This window comes from Phodopus roborovskii, unplaced genomic scaffold (assembly GCF_943737965.1).
Source record: "Phodopus roborovskii unplaced genomic scaffold, PHOROB, whole genome shotgun sequence".
NCBI lineage: Eukaryota > Metazoa > Chordata > Mammalia > Rodentia > Cricetidae > Phodopus > Phodopus roborovskii.
The window spans coordinates 15945561-15969851 of record NW_026126563.1 but is presented as its reverse complement, the minus strand read 5'-3'; the positions used below and the strand labels follow the sequence as shown (position 1 = coordinate 15969851).

Sequence of the window (24291 nt, the reverse complement as noted above, 5' to 3'; positions counted from 1 at the left end):
TTTATCTTAGACATATGATAAAATTAAACACATTAAAGATATTTATATGTGATTTTCTATATGTGATTACAAAGCTTTAATGACACAAATTTAGCAAGTATATTTGAAACATCATTTCCCTTTGAAATGTGTCCTATGGACAGTCCTAACTTACCAGAAGTTGCTCCACGAGCTTCCTCACATTCCGTCCCATTTCAGGGGATTGTGATCCACTACATGCTAGTTTTATTAACATTGAAAGGAAGTTTTTGCATTTTTTCACATTTTCCAGCACTGTCTGATATAGAAAAATAATCACAAATATTAGCAAACAGGAAAGAGAATATAGCAAAAAAAAAAAAAAAATATTATAAGTGAAAGTTTACCGGAGAAAGATTAGTCTGAGCAGCTACTGAGGTCTCTGCTTTGAGATTGGAATCATTTGAGGGTGTAGATATTGCTCCCAAACTTGATGGCTTCAGGATAGTTACAGTATTCACTGGCTTGACAGGAGGTACAGCCACAGACTGAAATTAATTCAACATAAAGTTAAATATGTATTGCTATGTTACTGTAGTGGAAACTTCACTTTACACTAAAAAGACTACAAATGAATTTCGACATCTCTGCTTTCAAGCGGTACTCTAAAAACCTAAGGCACTTTATCCAAACTCTGAGCTAGAGCAGATCTTCATTCCACTCCCAGTTACCATTCTACTCTTCATTGTCATTTATTACAGTATTAGTTACCAGCAAGTTACTTAATACTGATACCCATTTACAAAAGCAAAAATAGGAATGAAATTTACTGTCTATCCCTAGGGTAGTCTATGAAAAACAGTGTCACACACAAAAAAAGTCCTTTAAATGTTAATAAAATATATTTCCAATCATCAGAGCCCACATAAAAGCTGGGCATGGTGGTGTACTCCTGTAATTCCAATGTTTGTAGGGTTGAGACAGGTAAATCTCAGGGTGGAATATTCCTCACTATAGGCCAAATGACAAATTACAGGTTCAATAAGAAACCCTGTCTAAAATAAGGTAAAAGCAATTGAAGAAACTTCATTCAATACATGTGCATACACAGGTGATCACACAAGACAAGACACACATGCGCACACCCACTCGTGCACACTGGCACTTCTCTAAAAATGTATTTGTAAATCTTCATATTTTTATGCACTTTTTATGTACCAATTGCCAACTAATTTATATATGCTCAACTACAGTGATCTCATGTGAACTATCAGAAAAAGCACAATAGCTTTATAAGAGAGGAATGTCTTATTTCCACACTGAAAGGAATTCCATTAATATCTACATGTATAAAAATGAAGTGGCATGACTCCAGCACCCCCATAGGACAGAAAGGTTCACGCAAAAACTATAAGCTAAAGTACAAAATTGGAAATAAATTAGAATAATATATAAATAAATACATATAATAATAATAAATTTAAAAAATTAGAGATAAAGCAACAAATAATACTACACATTACACAACATAAGAAAAGCAGGGTAGAGGAAATAATATGTACAGAAGATTAAATATCTGCAGCATAACTTTAACTGAGATGCTTACATTCTCAAGAAACTTTTTTTTGAGGGGGCAGTAGAGGGAGGGGATGAGAAGATGAGGAAACAGGACAGTTGAGTTGAGGGAGGGACAGAATGGGAAAACAATGAAAGATGTCTTGATAGAGGGAGCCGTTACAGATTAGGGAGAATCATGGGGCTAGAGAAAATTCCCTGGAGTCCATAAGGATGACCCCAGCTAAGATTCCTAGCAATAGTGGAGAGGGTGCCTGAACTGGCTGTCTCCTGTAATCAAACTGGTGACTACCTCAACTGTCATCATAGAGCCTTTATCCAGTAATTGATGGAACCAGATGCAGAGATCCACAGCCAAGTCCCAGGGTGAGCTACAGGAGTCTAGTTGAAGAGAGGAAGGAGGGATCATATGAACAAGGGAGGGGGATGTCAAGATTATGACTGGGAAACCCACAAAGATAGCTGACCTGAGCTCATGAAAGCTCATAGACTCTGTACGACAGCTGGGGAGCCTGCATGGGACAGAACTAGGTCCTGTGGATGTGGGTGACAGCTATGTGGCTTGCTCTGTTTGTGGGGTTCCTGACAGTAGGACTAGGATCTATCCCTGATGCTTGGGCTGGCTGGCTTTTTGGAGCACATTCCCCATGGTAGGATGCCTTGCTCAGCCTTAATACATGGAGTAGGGTCTTGGTCCTACCTCAACTGAATGTACCAGCCTTTGTTGACTCCCCATGGAAGGCCTTCCCTTTACTAAGAGTGGATGAGAGGTAGGATGGAGGAGGGAGGTTGGGGTAACAGGAGAAGAGAAAGGAAGGGGACCTGTGGTTGGTATGTATAATAAATTTAAAATAAAAAACATTGCTTGCAATTAGGAAAAAGAAAAGTTCTTTTTGTACAAGACCAGATAGGTGAATGGAAGCCCAAATTTTCCCTTCAGATAAACTGGTACATATATCAGGTGCTCTGATAAATTGGGAAGTAAATTAAAAATATTGATTAATTATGACAAAAACCAATGATGAAATTCTGGGTAAAATTAAGGGGCTGTAGAGATGGTTCTGTGGTTACTACCACTTGCTGCTCTTAGAAAGGGCCTGGGCTCATCCCTATCACTTACAAGGTGACTCACAACTGTGTCTAACTCTAGTTATAAGTGATCCAAACCCTCTTTTCTGGCTTCTACAAACAACATGTGTGCAGATGGTACATATACATATATGCAGGCAAAGCATGCATACATGTAAAATAATGTTTTTAAAGAATGAATTTAAATAAAGTTCAATTTCATTAAACAGAAAGCTTCAAACACAACATCCAAGTGAATTCTTTCTCCAATCTAAACTCTTCCACATTTTCCAGAGTCAAGTCCCATGACATGGCTTCTGAATCCTTCTGAACACTATTAAACTTTTATGTTTGCAAGTGTAAGGAAGGCTCTTCAGAAATAAAAGTGGTTCACATATCTGAAATCCTATCACTTAAAGGTAGAAATAGAGAATGAGTAGTTTAAGGTCAATCTTAGCTACACAGTAAGTTTAAGGCAAGCCTGAACTACATGAGACCCTATTTTGAAATTAATAATTAGCCATATAATCTAAAGCACTGCATTTAGACAAGTGTGGCTTTTAACTTTAACTAGTGATTGATGGCCTTCAATGCCTGGTGGAGGTGGTTCCTCAGAGCAGTACTGTCCACTGAGTACGAAGCAAACAGTATCCATTGAAATGTGATTTCATGAAGTATACTGCTGTCTGTGAGCAACGGAAGTATTCATAAAATGTTACTTCCTTGTCAATATTTTATTGTTTTCACCTTTTCCACCATGTTCTGGTTTGATTCTTAATTGGCATCCAAAGGCCCATACTCTAAAGCTTGTAGCCCAGTCCCATGACACTAATGAGTGGTGACAGAACACAGGGGAAATAGAACTTAGTGGCCAGTCATTACACATGTGCCCTTGAAGGGAAGGAGCTACTGGTAATCACTTCTTCCTGTCTTCAGCTTCCTGCTATAAAGTGGAACTACCCTATGTGCAATAATCTTTTTGTGCACTGTAAAGCTATGTCTCTGCCTAAAGAGCCTTCTGAATGGTTTAATAAAGAGATAATCAGCCAATAGCTAGGCAGGAGATAATAGGTGGGACTTCCAAGGAGGACTCTGGGAAGAGGAGATTCGGATTTTCTAAGTCAGAGGTACCATATTGAGGAAAGGTAAAAAGCCATGTGGCAGAACATAAATTTAAAAATATGGGTTACATTATAAAAGCTAGTTGGAAACAAGCCTAAGCTAAAGACCACCCTTATATAATTAATAAGTCTCCATATTATTTGGGAGTTGGTGGTACAAAGAAAAACTCACTATACTGCACCCTGCATCATACACAGGATTTGTACTGTGCCACATAAGGCCTATAGGTGATGAACTAAAATCTGTAAAACTGAGACATAAAACTTTCCCAATTGATTTACCTCAATTACTTGTTACAATAATGGAAAAATAACATACTACAATAAAAAGTTATCTTCCATAATCCCTTCTAATATAAGGTTCTCTCTGTACTTTACCAAACATGTGCAACTTCTATGCTGAACTATGAAGGGCATAGGGAGATACCTAAACATGGTGTTCCCACTTCAGTATTGAATAGATACAGTACTGAATAGATTGAGTTTCTTAAACTCAATCATAACTGTGTCTTAGAATCAAATATGAGCAGTCAGTCAATGGTATTTCCAATATTAGCAAGATTAAATTGCATTCAAACATCTTGGAGACAGAAGAAAAAAAAATAACAGCAGGATTACATGTGAAACAGGAGCTGTGTGAAAATCACTTATGTTTACTAGAATATGATACATTTCAAGAAGATCATTTTCTGTACCTATCTGAAAGAACAATTACATTTGGCTTGCTCATGTTCAATTAGAAATAGTAAGTCTAGCAGGGCACTGGTTGTCCATGCCTTTAATCCCAACATTCAGGAGGCAGAGGCAGGTGTATCTCTGTGAGCTTCAAGAACAGTCACATCTACAAACTAAGTTCCAAGGCAGCCAGAGCTGATATACAAAGAAACACTGTCTTGAAAAACCAAAAGGGAAAAATGATGAAACACTAATTCTAAATTGGATCATTTAGACATTTATATACTTAACAATAGGCCTAATTATATCTTCATCATTTAAACATAAACACTGAACACAATGTTTCAAAGTAGGTTTTTGTGTCATATGAACAATATGACATGTTTACCAAGTCATTAAAAACAAAACAAAACAAAAAAAAAAAACCCACTGACACCTATTAGTAGAAAAATACATACTTTCTAGAGAGAATCTACACTCAGGCATAATCAGTACTCTAGTTTAAGAATAGTTTCCAGAGCTAGGACTGACACTAAAATCAACCTAGAAATCAGGCCAGTTTCTTAGCCTCTCTAACTTATTCTCACATATAGACAGAGATAGTAGTCTAATAAGGATGAAATGAGGTAGTTAATGGATTGCAGGATATATAAGATACCTAAGAAGTGTAAAGAACACTACGTGTTCATTAACAGCTAGCCATTACTTTTTAAAGCACTGTTTTAAATCAGATTTGCTGCTTATGACCCTAATTAGTGGAAAAGGTATATAAAAAGAGTAAATTAAAAAATTTAAGAACACCAACAGAGGGATTACTGATCTGTCAGTACAGAATTCTATCTAGGTGAGCACCAGGAAGATGCATCCTCTTCATGACAGAAGGAAACACGACACTGTTCTCCAGACCATGGAACCCATCAATGGCTCATATACAGCATTACTCAGAAGCTGCCATCACAGCACAATAGAATAGATTATAGCAGGCACAGATAAACTGGGCCAATATTCTTATTAAGGATGGGATTCTATCCTCCAAGACTCAGGATAATCACTAAGTCACAACATTCTACATGGTACTTTGTTCCCCGGGGTACTAAGGAGCAGACATATGAATAGACCCTTAGTCAGTCCTAATAACTATTAGGAGACTCTGTGCTTTCCATTTCTACTCATGGAGACACATTTCCCTTAGGAAACCAGACACTACAGCTGTCACCTGGTATTTCAGGTGCCTACATACTTCAGAGACCAGCAGGAAAGATAAGTCTGAACCTTGAGAGGGGTAATTAACTAATCATCTGAAAAGGTGTAGAGTTGCTATCACATAATAGAGGATACTATGGTTTGTTTAAATATCCCCTCCAAAACTCATGTTAAAATATAACTGTCAGTATACTGGTATCAAGAAATGAGTCCTTTAAGAAGTGATCAGAGTATGAGTACTTCTTAATTGTAAATGGATTAAGGCTGCTATTAAAGGAGTAGGTATTCATTCCTAGGAGAAGCATCCCAGAAGTTCAGTTCCCACCATACCTCTCCTCTGTGTTACCTCTCCTCTTTCTGGGACAAGATGCTCTCTTTATATAGGATATCTCTGCCTTGGGTTAGACCCTCCTCCAGATAATGACATCATGAACTTAGACTTCCCATCTCCAGAATCATGAGTCAAACAAATTTCTATTCATCATATATTACTCAGTCTGTGCTACTCTGCTATGAGAGGAGAAAAACAGAAAACCCAAACTAGGGCAGGAACATATCCACAGAGGGATACAAGGAGCTCTATGAGGAAAATCAGATTACACTAGTAGGTAATTCCCAAGACCAGCACAGTCAGTAGGTAAGAGTGAGGGTAATAGAAGGTGGACAGAGAACTGACAGGATTTGTATAAGCTGCATAGTCTTCCCTTTTAACCTCTTTGTTTCCAAAGGAAAGAAGTCCACTAGCATCCCAGGACAGTTGTCTATAACATATAAAAGTATATATACAAGTGACATAAGATGTAAATGTCAATGAACCATTGCAAGGAGAGACTTGTACTATCTTGGCTGCTACAATTCTATTGGTAGTCATCCATTAATTTTACACGAAGGTACAATTTCCCCAAGGGAACACAGTAAAGCCCAGTGGACAATGCTAACAAGGTACATATGCTCTTAACACTCTCTACTAGGTTGCCTGAAACTATCATTCATGAGTCTAGCTTAAACATGCTCTCCTTCTCTTCACAAGAACTAATTTCTAAATAATAACTTATCCATCATAATCTATTTTAGCGCCTACTTCTGGAGTCTGTAACACATGGTTTTTAGATGCATTATATTACTGTAATGCATTTATGCAATGGATGTCTAATAATAAATTATTACGTTTTCTTGTTTCTACATCTCCAATATTTCAGTCTGATAAACTGCACCATATATTATATGCCTTAAGTCACAAAGTTAAACAAATATCTGGCAAGAAATAATTGTATAATAGTGAGAAAACAGCTAGTGAGTGTGTGCGCGCAAACACACATACACATATACACACTTACTTGTCCTGAAGAACCACTGGAGGCAGTGGTTACCACAGTAGTTCCCATCTGTGTCAAATTATTAACAGGAGCCACTGCTACTTGTTTCATTAATTGTGAGCTAGAATTCTTGGGGGGAAAAGACAAAAAAGACAAAATTATTGATATTAGTCATTTGGGTTTTTTATCTTTTATTTTGTTTTATTGAGATCTTGGCTGGCCTAGATTTCAATACATAAACCAGAATGGCATGGAACTCACAGAACTCTACCTGTCTCTGACTCAAAGCACCTACCACCACACCCAGTCAATATTAATCACTTCAAATCAGTCAGTATTGTGAACAAAATGAAAAGGCATTAGGAAATGAACATTCTATACTATAAACTTAACGAGTCAATTGGCCAGCTGACATTTCTTAAAGGAGACAACTGATTTAAAAAATAACCTTTTCTTTTATGTTAATTTTCCAATACAGTAAGATCTACAACAGTCAGCATTAAAGTATTAAACTTGGACCAAGAATACTGTTCAGGAAAGCTCTTGCCAGGCAACCCAGACAATCTGAATATGATCCCCAGAACCCATGGTGAAGACAGAACTCAGTCTTAAAGGTTGTCCTCTGACCACCACATGACCACTGTAGCATGTGTGCACCCACACTCATATATACATATCATACACACTAAGGAAATAAAATCTTAAACTTAGTTTGTTATACACAAAACATACACAATCTAATTTTTAAATGATAAACAAAAATCTGTTAACCCATAGCTAAACCAAATTAGAAGGAAAATGCACTGCTGACAGAGAAAATAAAACTAACTGAGCAAATAGATCAAAACTGGAAGTAGGACCAGCAAGATGGCACCAAAGTCAAAGAACTTTGCCACCAAAGCCTGGTGACCTGGGTTCCACCCTGGGAGGAGAAAAGTGACTTCTGAAACTTGTCCTCTGACCTCTACAAGTGCAGCTATGGCATGTATATTATTCCCTACACACACACACACACACACACACACACACACACACACACACACACACACTAAATGTAATGATAAAGTTTAAAAAAGAAAAAGGAGGAAGAGGGAAGGGAGAGAGGGAGGAAGACAGTCAACCTTTGACACTGGACATCTACCTCAATTGTTCTGCACCTTAATTTTTGGGACTGTATCTCACTAACCCTGGAGCTTTTGAATTTGGCTCCACTGGCTGGACAGTAAGCCCTGGGAAGCCTCTTGACTTTAGTGCTGTGATCACAGGTGCATTTAATACACCTAGCATTTGTTTAATGAGTTCTGGAGAACAAAATCAAATCCTCAAGCCCAGGCTACACGTACTTTACCAACCGAACTATCACCCCAACGGCCCCAACAGGCCCACAGGGAATGGCACTATTGGAGGTATGGCCTTGATGGAAGAGGTGTGTCACTTGGGGCAGGCTTTGAGGTCTCAGATGCTCAAGCCTAGCCAGTGTGTATCTCTCTTTCTACTGCCTGTGGCTTCAGATACAGAACTCCTTCTCAAGTAACATGTCTGCCTGACTGCTACAATAGCCAATAGCCTGCTAATGGGAAACGTCATTCTGTAAATATGTATCTCTTATTGGTTAATGAATAAAGCACTATTGACCAATAGAGAAGAAAGATAAGTGGGACTAGGAGAGGTGGAGGATTCTGGGAAATATGTGTGATCTCAGGAGGAGAGGACGTGAGTAAGATAAGATCATATAGAATACATATATTAGTAACTATGGATTAATATTTAAGACAGAACTAGCCAATAAGAAACACTAGTAACAGGCTTTATAATTAATACAATGTCTTTGTGTGTCATTTTGGGACTGACAAGGCTGTGGGACTAGGCTAGCAGGAAAGTGCTAGTAACATCCTGCCATGATAATTAAAGTTTTTCTTTATAAGAGTTGTCATGGTCATGGTGTCTCTTCACAGTAACAGAAGCCCTAACTAAGACATAAGATTAATTTATAAATTCACTGATACAAACTAAATTTCAGCCACATAAAAAGATCAACACCTATATAAAAAACGTCATTTCAAAAAAGGCAAAACTAGTGAAATATTACAGCAGATTCTATATTACTTGGAAGTAATTCATATAACATGGATGAAAATGAATACTTTAAATAGGAGTCTCAATAACTACAAATTAAAAGTGAAACAGAGACAGGGAGATGGCTCACTCAGTAAAGCGATTTTTTCATAAGCATGAAGATCTGAATTCATACCCCAGCACCAGGTAAAAAAGTAAGCACACACACAGACAAAAGAACAGAACAAACAGGTGGGGGGATTGCTGGGGAGGCAAAGACAGGAGTACCCTGGGAGTTTGCTTCCTGGCCAGTCTAGTCCACCTGTGAGCTCTGGGTTCAATGACAAACCTGTCTCAAATACACTGAATTTGAGCCTCTGGCGTGCATATACTCATAGGAACATACATGGAGGCACACAACCATGTGAATACACATTCCAACACCCTGACCCAGAATAGCTTGTTTGTTTGTTTGTTTGTTTGTTTGTTTATGGGGGGGTTGAGACAGGGTTTCTCTGTGGCTTTGGCTGTCCTGGAACTCGCTTTTGTAGATCAGGCTGGCCTCAAGTTCACAGAGATCGCCTGCCTTTGCCTCCCGAGTTCTGGGATTAAAGGCGTGTGCCACCACCACCAGGCAGTTACTTTCTTTCAGCAGACACATACTGTCCCTTTGAACAATTCCTCTGAGGATAATAAAATCACTGAGTATGAAGGTACACTTTTCATTATTTTGGCATTTACCAAGTATCAAAACTAAATTGGCACTTAAATTTAAAAATTGAGCAAAATTGACTCAAATTTTTACTGGCAAACATGTCCATATCTATATGAAGATAGTAGCTGGAAACTAAGAAAATTAAGACAGATTACCGGCACTGTACAGATCTTGACTGTTTGAGTGTTTGCTGGTACTGCTGGCCTTGGAGTTAAGTTACTTGTGGTCTTCGCTCCTGTCACAGCTTGCTGAGGAGATACCAGCATCAACTGACCACTGTTACTTTTGATCAAAACTGTTCCTATAATTAAAAGAAAAGCAAATGTGACTCTAGCTCATAAATGAACACAAGAATCACATACTTTTGTTCCCCATTCCAATACTAGGAAATGCTAGGAATAAATGGTTAACATATAATGAATGCTCCGTTCACTAATTACCATAAGATGGCAAAATTTTTTCATTCAAAGCTATTTAAGCTGAGCATGCAGCACACACCTGTAATTCTAAGACTAAGAAGCTGAGCGAAAAGGAATACAGGCCCAAGGTCAGATGGGGGTACACAGTAAAAGCCTCTTATAAAAGTAAGAGTTAGCTAAACAAAAATGTTTTTAATCTCAGCATATGAAAAGATAATCCTGAAGTAGGAAAAATACTTTTCTTTGATGATATTGATACTATAAACTACATTAAGATAGATGGATGTTCAGTAGTACTTGCTGATCTTGCAGAGAACTGGAGTTTTGCCTCCAGCACCCATATGGAGGCCTACAACCCTCTCTTTAAGTCCAGTTCCACAGGACGAACGCCCTCTTCAAGCCTCTGAGAACTTTGCACACAAGTGGTCCAGACATACATGCAGGCAAAAGAATCATACACACAAAACATCACTAAAAGATAATATAGGAACAGCAAAGTACTACATAAGCTGACCAAGCAAACAGAACAGAAAAAACCCCAGAAGACATATCATATAGATTGAGCATCCCTCATCCAAAATGCCTCTGACTAGAAATTATTTCAGATTTTTAGAATATTTGCCTAGACTTTTCCAGAACATCTTTTACCTGAAACAATGAAACCAATATGCTCCAAAATCCAAAACATTCCAAGCATGACATTTTATAGTGAAGAATGGAATCTACCCTGGGTAGAGGCATATCATTCTCTTTTCATAGTTAATTCCATTGGATGGACTAAGGATCTAGTAAGGGATCATCCTTCGGAAGGCAGGGTCACCATTAGACAAAGTACTTTTCCCTCCCAGAATTGCCACTCCCCAGGGGTACCCCTCAGCTGGCACAAAAAGAAAGGTTGAACCCCAAACACCCTAACTCCAGTGCTTTTATAAGTTATATCTCTGTTGGGAGAAAAAAAAAAAAGTGGGAAAGTCCACACAACAGCTTGCTCCTATACAGTGAAGATGTCACTCCAAGAGAAACATTCAGGAATTGATTCCCCCCAAAATGCTGGAAAATTACATAAATTATGGAATACTAAAAAAAAAATCTTCTTAATACAAACAAAAGGATGAAAACTAGGGACTAGAAAACAAAAATAATTATCAACACTAAATTCAAGTATATCAAAAGTATAGAACTAAATAAGCAAATACCCAATCATTTGCTATTTTCCTAAGACAGATTTAGAAACACAGAAAGTTTGAAACTGGGCATGGTAGTAGTTCAGCATGTGAGAGGCTGAGAATTTAAGGGTATCCTGGTGTAAACAGTGAGCTTGAGGCCAGTCCAAGCTAAATAGAAATACCTACTCTCAAGAAAGAAAAAGTTAAATGAGAAAAATATCACACAAGAGCAACCAGAAGAAAGCTAAACTGGTCATTATATCAAACAAAACAGAGTCAAGCAAAAAACATGATGAACTGTGATGTGGAAATATAAGTTGAATAAACCCTTTCTTCCCCCCCCCCAACTTGCCTTTTTTGGTCATGGTGTTTCATCAAAGCAACATAAATACTAAGACATTCATCAAGGGAAGGGATATGCACAATTAGCAAAGACTTACATAATCCATGCTTGTCAATCGAAACAAAACTAAATCTCTTAGCAACCAGACCCCTCTTCTCAAAAGGAAGTCCCAAACAATTATTTAGGTCCTTAGTACTCTCAATCACATGGCCAACTATGAATAATGATAGTGTCTCTCATATACACTATGGCTTTTCTTTAGAATAAAGTGTGCTACTTTGCATCCTGTGTGTACTCCTGTATATCATTCCTTGAGTAAGAGACCAAGAATCCAGAAACATCAAATTCTATCACAGATAACAAAATTACAAAACATAAAATACATACAGAAAAATTGTAAATGACAAGAAAAATAGTTCAACATTTGTAAAAATTACCATTTTCACTAAGTGTATAGAACTAGATAAACTAGAAGGGGGTATAACCATCTTACACAAGGATTTGTGTAGACTTGGCTGTCCTGGAATTCCTTCTGTAGAACAGGTTGGCTTTAAACCTATAGAAATCCACCTGCCTCTGCCCCAAGAATGCTGGAATTAAAACTGTGTGACACCACTGATTGGCTTCTACAGACTTTTTTGTTTGGTTTTAAGACAGGGTTTGACTATATACCTCTGGCAGTCCTGGGAATTTGATACATACCTAGCTTGTTTTGATTTGGTTTGGTTTTTTGAGACAAAGTCTCACTGTGTAAACCTGCCAGAGTAGAACTAGATTTGTAGACCAGGCTGGCCTCAAACTCACCCTTGTCTCTTTTAAGGTCTTATTTCCTCAATCAAAAGATATGTTATTGTAGATTGAATCAAAAAGTAGAAGTCATCTATTTGTTACTTCCAAGAAACAGACTCCAAGCACTGGACCGAACCAGGACCCTGAAAGTGGGTGTCAGTTAGGAGGCCTGGACAGTCTATGTAGCCTCTGGCAGTAGAACCAGTATTTATCCCTAGTTCATGAAAGGACTTGGGAACCCACTCCCCCATGGAGGAATACTCTCTCGGCCTAAATACATAGTGTAGGGGGGAGTGCCCAGGCCCTGCCCCAAATAATGTGACTCTGATGATCCCCCATGGAAGGACTCACTCTCCCTGGGGAATGGATGGGGAGGTGGGTTGGGGGGGAGGATGGGAGAGATAGGGAACTAGGACAGATGTAAAATAAGTTTCTAATTTAAATAAAAATATATTTAAAAAAGAATAAAGAGAGTATAAGAACAAAAAGAAAATAAATTGAGACATGAACAGTGGGCATGTTGGGGGTGCCTGGTAAAAATGAAGTAGGAACTTGGGTGGATATGATGAAGACGCATTGTAAGAAATGACCAAGGAATAAAAGATATTCTGTGTTCTAAAGAAAAAGAAACCATACACTGGGTAATAGATGACCTTTCCTCTATAAATAATAAAATTTTAAAAGTGAACTAGTATCTATTCCATTCTCTCCCTCACACATAATCTAATGATCTATTTCTTCTGTGAACTGTTGTGTTTCAGATGGCAGAGTCTGATCTGGATGGAAGCTCTTTGATTTTTTTCCATATTCTCATCATTTGTAAATAGTATCCTGAAATAACAGATCTATAAAAAAATCAAGATCCACAAAAACTCTAACTCAATTGCTACAATTCAAATTACCTTCTAGTCTTTTCTCAAATAACCCAGGGTTAGGAAAAATGAGATACACAACCACCACTCTTTCAAAACCAGACTAGGAGCACAAAGCCCTTCCTTAATATGCAGACAGAATTTGTCTCCCTTTAGCATCCACAAGACACGAGGGTTACTTTTACAATCATACAAATTACCTGTAAATATGTACATGTCTTGGCTGTATTTTTCTACATGTACTATAGGCCAAATTCCTCTAATTTTTCATATGGTAATTTCCTATAACAGAGTTTAAAACCATTTCCTGAATTTGAATAAAAAAGAAAAGTAAATAACTAGATTTTAACCACTCTTCACTGGTCAAAACAGAGCTTGATTTGCCAAAAACAGGTTTTATTTCTCTATTAAATTTCATTTTTAAAATCAGACACATAAGATTTCAAGTAACTATTACTTACATATTTGTTGCTAGTTTTATAAATACATTAATTATTTTTTAAAAATAAAAGTGTTAAAGGAAAGTTAAGCCCAAAGTAATCTATGGAAACTGACGGGATGTACTTTTGTATGTTTCTCTCACTGGTGGATGAATAAAACACAGTTGGGCCAATGAGGCAGTGCGATAAGCGGGACTAGGAGGAGGAGTCTGGGAGAGGTAGTCAAGAGGGCCCACCAGAACCGTCGAGATGTAGCTGGCAAAGGAGTTGCAAGTGGGCATTCTCCAGTCAGCCATGTCCACGTGGAAATACACAGATTAGTAGTTATGGGTTAATAATTAAGACAGAGCTAGCCAATAGAGGCCACCAGCCAACAGATTTATAACTAATTTGTGTGTTCATTTGAGGCAACGCAGCTGTGGGATCAGGCTGGTGGGAAGAGCCATCCATTAACAGAAACCCAAAAAATCTATCGGATTTCCAAGAGAAAAATGTTTACCTTATGTACTGTTGTGTTTGTGGCATTAAACTCAAATCCCAGCTTATACTGCAATTATCAGTACAAATATGCTGTTGGCCATGTTAGCTATCCCAACAAAAAAACATAATATATAACATAAATACAAAAACATCTACTTTAATAAATAATAAAAAATAAGCAACCAACCAGGAGGATCTGTGTGTTCAAGGCTAACCTGGTCTACAAAGTAAGATCCAGGACAGCCAGAGCTCTGGTACACAGAGAAAACATGTCTGGGGGTTGAGGGATGACACATCACTGACAACACACAACCAATCTAAATGGACAATAAAGGAATTATTAAATAATAAATTATGCTGCCATTAAAAATTAAACTTTTTGGCTACTGAGATAGCTTAGTAGGTAAATGAGCTTACCACCAAGCCTGAGTACATATGAACTGAAGACCTGGCACTCACATAAAAGGGAACTGACTCCTACAAGCTGTCCTCTAACTTCTATGTGAGCAGCCCACCCAAAAGTATGATAGATAGACAGACAGTCAGATAGACAGACAGATAAAATTCAATTTCTGTTGAGCACAGGAGAACACACCTGTTATCCTAGTACTCTGAAAGCAGAGGCAAGAGGATCACAAGCTCAAAACTATTCTGGGTTACATATCAACACCTTGTCTCCAGAGGACAGAGAATATTGATAAATATTAAGCTTTTGAATTTGTAACAAAAAATGTTATATAACAGTAAGTGAAAAGCAGACATAAAAATAGTATCATAGAATAGAGAAGGCATGTTATGTATTTTCTTCCAAAGACTACACTTTTTAGGTGGCTAAATCAAAATTTTCAACATTCACTGAAAATAGGTTCCTTTGTTTTGTTTTGTTTTTTAATTTTTTGTAACAGCACTTCTCCATGTAGCTCTACTGTCCTGGAACTCACTCTGTAGATCAGGCTGGCCTCAAACTATCTGCCTCCTGACTTCTGGGGTTAAAGGCATGTGCCACCAGTGCCTGGCAATTGTTCCAAATTTGAAATATTATTATAAAAATATTTCAGTGAAGCTGGTATTGTTATTACTATTACAATTTGGTGTTTCTGATGGGAGATGTCATTCTGTAAATATGCTTCTCTTATTGGTTAATGAATAAAGCACTGTTGGCCAATTGGAAAGCAAGATAGGCGAGACTAGGAGACTAGAAGGAGAGAAGAGTAGTAGGGAGGAGATCCAAGATGGAGGACAGAGAGAGAAGAACACCAGCCCCTCTCTCCGGTAAGATAAGACCACGTGGAAATACTTAGATTAATAGAAATGGGTTAATATTTAAGACAGAGCTAGCCGATAAGAAACTAGTAACTGGCTTACAGCTTTATATCTAATATAATGTCTCTGTATGTTATTTGGGGCTGGCACGGCTGGGAGACCAGGCTGACGGGAAACTACTCATAACATGTTTCTACATAGATGTCTCTGGCTGTCCTAGAATACACTATAGACCAGGCTGGCCTCAGACTCAGAGATCTGCCTGCCTCTGCATCCTGAGTGCTGGGATGAAGGGGTGCGTGCCATGCTCAGCCTAGAAACTGATATTTAAAGACTAAGGGAGCTGAGGGTGCTCAGCAGTATTCCACTTGCTTAGAATATACAGAGCCCTGTGTCTATTCTCTAGCATAGCCAAAACCTTTAAGAATTTCCACAAACATCAATACACAACTCAGGAAGCTAAGAATGGTAATTCACATCTGTAATTCCAGAATGTCTATAATCCTAAAAGTAGGGAAGCTAAAGTCAGCCCGGCTACAAAGAGTACATTATGGATGCAGCAAGATGTATGGCAGCCAGAACTAGAGCAAAAGCAAGCAGTAATAATAAGCTGTATAATAGTACCATCCTAGTAGGAAGACTGGGAACACATACTAGGGCAAATTTGACTCCTGTCACTTTCTCTGAAATGATAATTACAGGAACAAAAAGAAGAATAGAAAGAAAAATGAACCATGCTCCTATGCATTAAACAGACTCAGAAATGGCCACAATTGGACCTAAAAGTCCTCTGCATGTTTACTAAAGAAAATAGTGAAACAAAGGCAAATGCCTTCTAGTTCCCCACAAATGCCCCCCTTATCTTTTATTTTTAAACCATACTCAAAAAATAAAAACAACAAAAAACCTGTTGTTGTACATGTTTAAACACGTTTAAGATTATTTAGTGTGGAGAGAAGCATGTATATAAAAAGAGGATAACTTTCAGGAAGTCATTTCTCTCCTACCACCTTGTTTTGAGGCAAGTCCTCTTTTCCTGTCTTTGTCTCTGATCTCACTTAGGATAACAAGGATTAAAGATATATACCACTGCATCCAGCTTTTCACATGAGTTCTATTAAGGCAGTGGCTCTCAACCTGTCAGTCTGACCCCTTGAGGGTGGAGTGACCCTTTCACTGATATTTACATTACAATTCATAACAGAAGCAAAATTAGTTATTAAGTAGTAACAAAATAGTTTAATGGTTGGTGGTTACCACATATATTAAAGGATTGCAGCATTAAGAAGGTTGAAAACCATTGTATTAAGGGAATAAATTAATGTTTTCGTTGCTTGTGCTTTTAGCAGCCAAGTCATTTACCTAGTTCCTAGTTTTGAGACAGGGTCTCACATTGCACTGTAAGCCAAGCTGGCCTCAAACTTGAGGCAATCCTCCTGCAATCTTCACTGCAATTATAGGCCTTTGATGATATGACCTTTGATCTTCCAAGTGCTCAAATTAAAGGGTTGTGTACCTTCAAACCTAGACAAATATTCCTATTTTTAAAAGCAAGTTCTATCCAAAGGAAAATATAAGAGAAGTACTCAAAAGTATTTCTCTTAGTTAACTTAAGGACCGACACACTCATTCTTGAATAACCTACTGTTAATTATCAGCACATCTGAATTGTATACAATTTATAACCTACAGTAAATCAATGCCAATTCATTCTACTGGCTCCTGCTACACACCAGTAGAAATTCCCCCAAGCAACTCATATAAGGACTTAGGCTATGATTTTATTTTGCCTTAATGAAACCCAAGGACATTTCAAACAATTGGGTTTCTTGATTTAGAAAACACAAGTTTTTACTCAGAAATCTTTAAGTTACCTTTCAGCACTGAAGCACTGTAAATATTCATGTGGTAACCTATACAGAGTATAGCTAAATAGACCTGGATTCAAATCCACTCCTGTGAGTTATTAGAATGACATTAGGCAAGTATCTATCCTTACAGACTTCTTTTCCTTATTTACTGGCTGTACATTATGAGGAGAGAATAAAAGAACATAAATAATGTATTAAAAGTGACTAGCATAGCAAGCCCTCAGTAAATAATTTGCTACAACTTATCAACAAGCTTCCCCTCTTGACACAATATTCCATCTTAATACTTTTTTGACTGTTTCTAGAAAAAAAAATTTCAATGACTAGACAAGAATATATATTGCAACAAATCGGTTGGTAATTTCATTCAAATATATATTTACTACTGCTTTGTTTGCTATCCAATTTAGAACTGGCAAACATTGTATCCAGTGATTACTGCTTTTTACAAATGGAGGTACCTTGTGTACTCCACTTGTACCAAACGAGTTTTATGAAATGTGCAGAACATAATGTGCTCTGGGTGTCCATAACCAAATACAACATTAGCTCCCAGCCTTATTCGGATTACTATCGCTGTGATGAAACACCATGACCAAAGCAACTTAGGGAGGAGAGGGTTTATTTCGTTCAGTTCCATATGAAGTTTATCATCAAAAGCAATGAGGACAAGAACTCATGCTGAGCAGGAACCTGGAGGCAGGAGCTGAAGCAGAGGTCTTGGAGGAGTGCTTACTCCCCACTGCTTGCTAAACTTCCTTTCTCATAGAACCCAAAACAACCAGACCAGGGATGGCCCCGCCCACAATGGGCTGGGCCTGCCCCATCAATCACTAATTAAGAAGATGCCCTACAGGCTTGCCTACAACCCTATTTTATGAAGGGGATGCCTCAAATGAGGCTCCCTCCTTTCAGAGGACGTTAGTTTGTGTGAAGATGACATAAAACTATTCTACAAACTTCCCCTTCTCATCATCAAAAAAAAAAAAAAAAAAAAAAAAGGAGCCTCTCTCCTTTTGCAACTAAAGAAATCTTTTTTGATTAATGTTTCCACTTCTTTACCATCCAAATCAAGGTTCTCTTTTTTTTTGGGGGGGAGGGATGGGGATTGAAACAGGATTTCTCTGTATAGCCCTGGTTGTCCTAGAACTCCCTGCTCTGTAGACCAGGCATGCCTCTGCCTCCTGAGTGCTGGGATTAAACCACCACCCAGCTTAACCACTGTTTTGGTGAGCTTCTCATGCAAGATAGTTTTTTTTAGCACTATCAACATGTTCAATTACCACTTTCTGCTTAGCAAAATTATTGTAAGACAAATTTCAATATATTTTTCAATTGAGGAACACAACAGACATTTATAATATTTAAATCATCTCAAAGCAAAACAGCCCAAGTCTCCAATGGATAAAAAGCAACCACTCACTAACACTCGCACATTTCCTCAAATAACAACAGTTTCAGGGATCAGATCTGTCAACCCAGGCATTTGTTCCTTACCAAAAGGAATCTTCTAATTTAAAATTACACTTACTGCTCATCTAAGACGGTGTACAAAGCATCATTTGGTCAGGTGCAGAAGCACACACCTTATCCTAGCTCTTGGGAGGTAACATGAATAGTTCAAGGTCACCCTCCCCTACACAAGGAGCTTCAAAACCAGCGTGGGCTATAAGGGATCCTTTCTCAAAGGGGGTTAAAAAGTATAATCACTTCTGCTGTGAACTAACTGCAACTTGCTTGAATAAAAAAAAAAAGATAGAAAGAAAGAAACCCAACAACAACAACAAAACCTCTTGGCCTTAAGTTTGAAGAAAACTTTCTTTTAAAAAGAAATCTTTTTACTCGTCCTTTTTCTACAAAAAGATGAACTCCAGCCAGTGCCTCCAGGGCCGTCTAGAAAGTGCGTCTTCCAGACCTGACCGTGTCACTAGGGTGGAAAGATCGTTTTCTTAAATACGAAAATGCAGTAATGAAGCTAGAGGTTACATGAATGGGAAGGCCAAATCACCGCCCGCCCGCCCGCTCGCTGCAACACCAAGCCCCGAACGGGCTCTCCCGGCTCTAAGTTCCTCAGAGTCACCGGGGGGGGGGGCTGCCCGGTCCCCGAGCCACCGCAGGCGAGCAGAGCCGATCCACATACCTGGAGGCAGCTGCAAATTCGCCGGCAGCTGGATCGTCGTGGTGCCGGGAGTCTTCACGGTGACTATCTGAGGAGCGGGCAGCCTGGGGCCGCCGAGTTTAGGAAGCGCGGTGACAGGGACCACTTTGGTCACTAGGGTCCCCACGGGGGATGGCAGGGGCTGGGGCGCCCCGGACTCCACGCAGACGCCGACAGGAGCCGTAGTCACAGGGCCCAGGGCCACCGGGGTGCTCTCCACCCGCACGGGCAGCGCGGCGGCGGGGGCCATGGTCACGGCCCCCGAGGCGCCCGCGACCACCGGAGCGGCGGCGCCGGCCGGCTCCGTGAGGCCCGCCGGCATCCCCCCCGGGGGCTCAGCGGCAGCGGCGCTGCCCTTCCCGGAGCTCAGGCGAGGCGAGGCGGGCGCAGTCCGGGCGCCGCAGCATCGCGGGGCACAGGCGCGCTCCGGGCCCGGCCGGCGGCGAGACCGCCGGGCACTCCCTCAGCGGCGCCCGCACGTGCGCGCCTCAGCCCGGTCCCGGTCCCGCCGCACAAGCGCCCGGACTGGCAGCTCCCTCGGGCCGTCACTTCGGTTCCCACCCGGGAGCTCGCACTCGGCGCTTCCCCGCCACAAATTTCAAAACCCTGCAGACCCGCAGCGTCCGGCGGCGCCCCACGCGCGCTCCGCACCGCCCGCGGCGCCCCGGCCAGCCATGTTTATATAGCCACGCGGAGCCCGTGCGCACGCGCCCTGGCGGCCCCCGCCGCCCGGGGCTTCCCTGCCGTCCGACCTTCTGATTGGCTAGCGAGAGGAATCGCGCTCGTGACGTCACGAGGCCGGCTCCGGAGTGGCTCGCAATCTGGCTCCGCTTGCCGAGCGCTGGGGCGCAGGTTCCCGGGGAGTTATCACGTGCGGGGCGGGCGAGCTGCGCCCGCACGACTGCGACGCGGCGCGCCTCCGCCGGGCTTGTCCCGCCTGTCGCCTCGGTGAGCTCCACCCGCCGCCCCTAGGACGCCACACTTCAGGGGAAAAGTGCGGAGAAGTGATTCTGGAAAAGGCACGGTTCAGGAACTCGGTCCCGCTTGGGATTAGTGTGGTTTCTGTCCTTGCGGCGACAAAAAAAAAAAATTATTACAGTTGACATTATAAAAATCAGAAGAGTGTATAATTTTATTGTCTTTAAAAATGTCTTTTTGTTTTGTTTTTCGAGACAGGGTTTTTCTGTAGCTTTGGAGGCTGTCCTGAAACTAACTCTTGTAGACCAGGCTGGTCTTGAACTCACAAGAGATCCTCCCGCCTCTGCCTCCTGAGTGCTGGGATTAAAGGAGTGCGCCACCAACACCCGGCTAAAAATGTATTTTTGTAAATATTTCTTTCGACTTGAAATAGCTAGAACATAAACTGGAAAACCATTTTTATTCCTCCTTACCGGCCTGTAAGTCTGTGTCCACTATTAGTGTATTTGTTCATTTATTGGATTTTTTTTGTTTTGTTTTGTTTTGTTTTGTTTGTTTTAGACGAGGCCTCACTGTTTAGCCGTCACTGGGACTCAGAGAGCAGAGCAGCTGACCTCTGCCTCCCGAGTGCTAGGATTAAAGGCTTGTTCGACACATCTGGAATTTTTTATTTTGTGACAGGCTCGCACGCTGTAGTTTGGGATGATCTCGAACTCACTATGGAGCATCTTGGCCTTGAAAGTGTGGTAAGCCTTCTGACTCAACTTCCTAAATGCTGACCATTTAACTTTATGTGTCATCTTCTGGGAAATTAGGACAGGCCTTCTGGTTCTTCATCTTCAAATCCCAGTTCTAAGATCTTAAGTGCAGCAGTGAAGCTTGCTACAGTCAAGTCCCTCGGGAGCAAACATTCTCCATGATCTAGCCAGAGAAGACACCTTTACTGCATACCTGTTATAAGGTCATTTTGTAGCGAATTGCACTATACTGAGGGAAATTTTGCAAGTAGGCAGGTACCTAAGCACCTCAGAGAGGGTTTGCCCCAAATATGTATGTTGAAATTGTAATGGTATTAGGAAATAGGGTCTTTGTGAGACAAATAAAAAAAGAGACCCCACCCACTACAAAAGTATCAAGTATGTGAAATATTTCTGGCAGTAGGATTTAATCTTCCTCCAGTTATACCTTCATAAAACAGCACTTTGTAACCTATAAATATGCAAATAGTACTTGTTGCATCTAGGTATGTGTGTGTGGGTGGATGGGGTGACCTTCTAGAATCCCAGCCCTGGGAAGACTCAGACAGAAAGATTCGGAATTCAAAGCCAGTCCTGGCTACTCTCTATCCCAACAATCTTGATATACAGCAAGTTCCAGGCCAACAAAGGTTACATAGCAAGATCCTCTCTTTTTTCTTTTACCTTTGGTGGAAACCTCTGCCTCATGCTGGGCTAGGGAAAAACCTCACCCACAAACACTGGCCCCAAATACTTTGTCAACCATGCCTTTTTTTGAGATTGTATTTTAATTACTGTACTGGCTGGTTTTATGTCAACTTAATACAAGCTGGAATTATCTGAAAGGAAGGAGTCTTGATTAAGAAAATGCTTAAGCTCAGCGGGGCGTTGGTGGTGCACAACTTTAATCCCAGCACTTGGGAGGCAGAGGCAGGCAGATCTCTGTGAGCTTGAGGTCAGCCTGGTCTATAGAGCTGGTTCCAAGACAGGTTCCAAAGCAATACAGAGAAACCCTGTCTGAAAAAAACAAAAAGAAAAAAAGAAAAAGCTTAAGCTCCAGCTGTGATTGGTCAGAGAGAGGCCAGCTCATGGTGGATGGTGCCATCCCTGAGCTGGTGGTCCTGGGTTCTATAAAAATGCAGGCTGTGCAAGCCATGGGGAGCAAGCTAGTAAGCAGCACCCTTCCATGGCCTCTGCATCAGCTCCTGCCTCCAGGTTCTTGCCCTGCTTGAGTTCCTGCCCTGACTTCCTTTGGTGATGAACAGTGATAAGGAAGTATAAGTCAAATAAACACTTATCTCCTCAACTTGCTTTGTGGTCATGGTGTTCAATGCAGCAATCATAACTCTAAGAAGATTACATTACCCACTTCCCTTTCTTCCCTTCAAACCCCTCCGTGTACCCCTTCCCCTCTCCTTCATGTGTTTTTCTTCATCAGTTGTTATTTCAGGCATTTATGTATTTGTGAATACGCATATAGTCTCAAATATAACATGTTGAGTCCATATAGTTGCAGGTATGTTTTCAGTGCTGTTTTGCACTGCTCTTCCCTGGGGACGGCCACCCTTCCAGTTCCCAGTTTTACTCAGTTGCCTATACTTCTTTATGTAGGCTTGAAGCCTTATGGGCTTTTCCATGTCCACTTAGGCATGTCCTTGTTTTGCTTACATTTGGGCAGTCGTGTTGGTGAGGCTATGGATGGAGCTTCTGACGCTACTAGGAGACACAATTTCACAGCAAATTTCCTGATCCTTTGATTCTTGCAATGTTCCCTGAGCCTTGGGTACAAGTGATTTGTAGATCCGACCTCAACATCTGCATTTCTGTTGGTTGTGGTTTTCTGTAGTGGTCTCCAATTGTTGCAAAGAGGGTTCCTTGAAGAGAGGTGAAGACTACCCTTATCTGTGGGTATAGGGACAAATGCCTGTAGATTGTTGTTATGGATTATGCTGCTTTTAGTAAATTAGTGATTGTAGGTTCTCCTTCAATAACCATGATTTCACTAGCACCAACTAGTTAGACAGGTTTCCAGACATTGTTTCCCTCTTGTTGAACAGATGTTGAACAAGCTGTCTGGTATTTACTGCCAAGTTTTTTTTGTTTTTTTCTTTCAGCTTTCCATATATGTTCTTTTTGATACATACTTACTGTTTTGACTGTCATATGCCATGGGGATTTTCTTTCCTGGTCTTGTCTGTTTGATGTTCTGTGTGCTTCTTGTATCTGTATGCATGTGTCTTTCCTTAGTTTGGCAAGACTTTCTTCCATGCTCTTATTGAAGATCTAATCTGTGCAATGAACTGGGGATTCTTTCTCCCTCATCTGTTCCAATAATTCAAAAGTTTGGGGATTATTTTGTTTTCATTTCCTGTGTCTTCCTTTCCTGTGTATTTTTAATTTTTTCATGTTTGTTATTTATTTGGTATAGATCCTCTACTTGATCTTAGAAACCTAATATTCTGTCTTCTGTTTGGTTCATTTTACTCATAACTTTCACTTGAGTTTTCTAGTTGAGCTATTGAGGGTTTCAACTCCGTCTTCATTTCAGCTTGAGCCCTTTTCGATGTTTCTATTTATTGAATTCCATCCTCGAACCCTGAATTGTCCACATCATTTCCATCAGCTTTATGTTTGTGTTTTCTCAGGTATTTATTCTCCTTAAACTCTTTCTCCTTGATTTTACTAAGCTGTTTCTTTCTTCCGTCTTTCAGTTCCTTGAATTCTGAGTTTTATGACTGTTCTTTTCATTTCTTTTCCTTAAGTTCATCTTGGTAATTCTCCTGGGCAAACATTCCTACAGGACTGGAGATACTGGCTTGATGTTTCACATTATTGCTGTTACTGTGATGAGATCTGAGCATGTAGACTTCCTTTGTTCGTTTTAAGTTTCTTACGGATAGAGGAGTGTGGGGAGAAGAGAAGATGCAGGCAGGGACTGTTTTGAGTGGAATGAAGTCAGGTGGGCAAAGGGGACTGGGCTGGTATATAGGATTTGCTTCCTGTTCCAAGATGGGGATGTGAGGTTGATAGGTCTGAAAGGAAAGGTTGGGTATGAAGCAGGAGAACCCTGTAGTGTGGCAGATAGGTAGAGAGGATACTGGTCCAACCCTATAGTCCTTTGCAGTGAAGGCTGCGAAGATAAGACTAGG

At 40.2% G+C, this 24291-nt stretch overlaps 1 protein-coding gene across 1 annotated transcript in view; it reads right to left on the bottom strand.

The window, feature by feature from the left end:
- Positions 1-20046, bottom strand: part of Taf4b (TATA-box binding protein associated factor 4b) — a 103777-nt gene extending 83731 nt beyond the window's left edge. Inside the window, exons 1-5 of the mRNA XM_051202077.1 lie at positions 19470-20046; positions 9842-9987; positions 6938-7045; positions 366-506; positions 155-277 (exon numbers count right to left, since the gene is read on the bottom strand). Of these exons, the coding sequence (XP_051058034.1) occupies positions 155-277; positions 366-506; positions 6938-7045; positions 9842-9987; positions 19470-19809 (858 nt within the window). The 5' untranslated portion in view covers positions 19810-20046. The remainder of the gene's footprint in view (positions 1-154; positions 278-365; positions 507-6937; positions 7046-9841; positions 9988-19469) is intronic.
- Positions 20047-24291: the final 4245 nt, after the last annotated feature.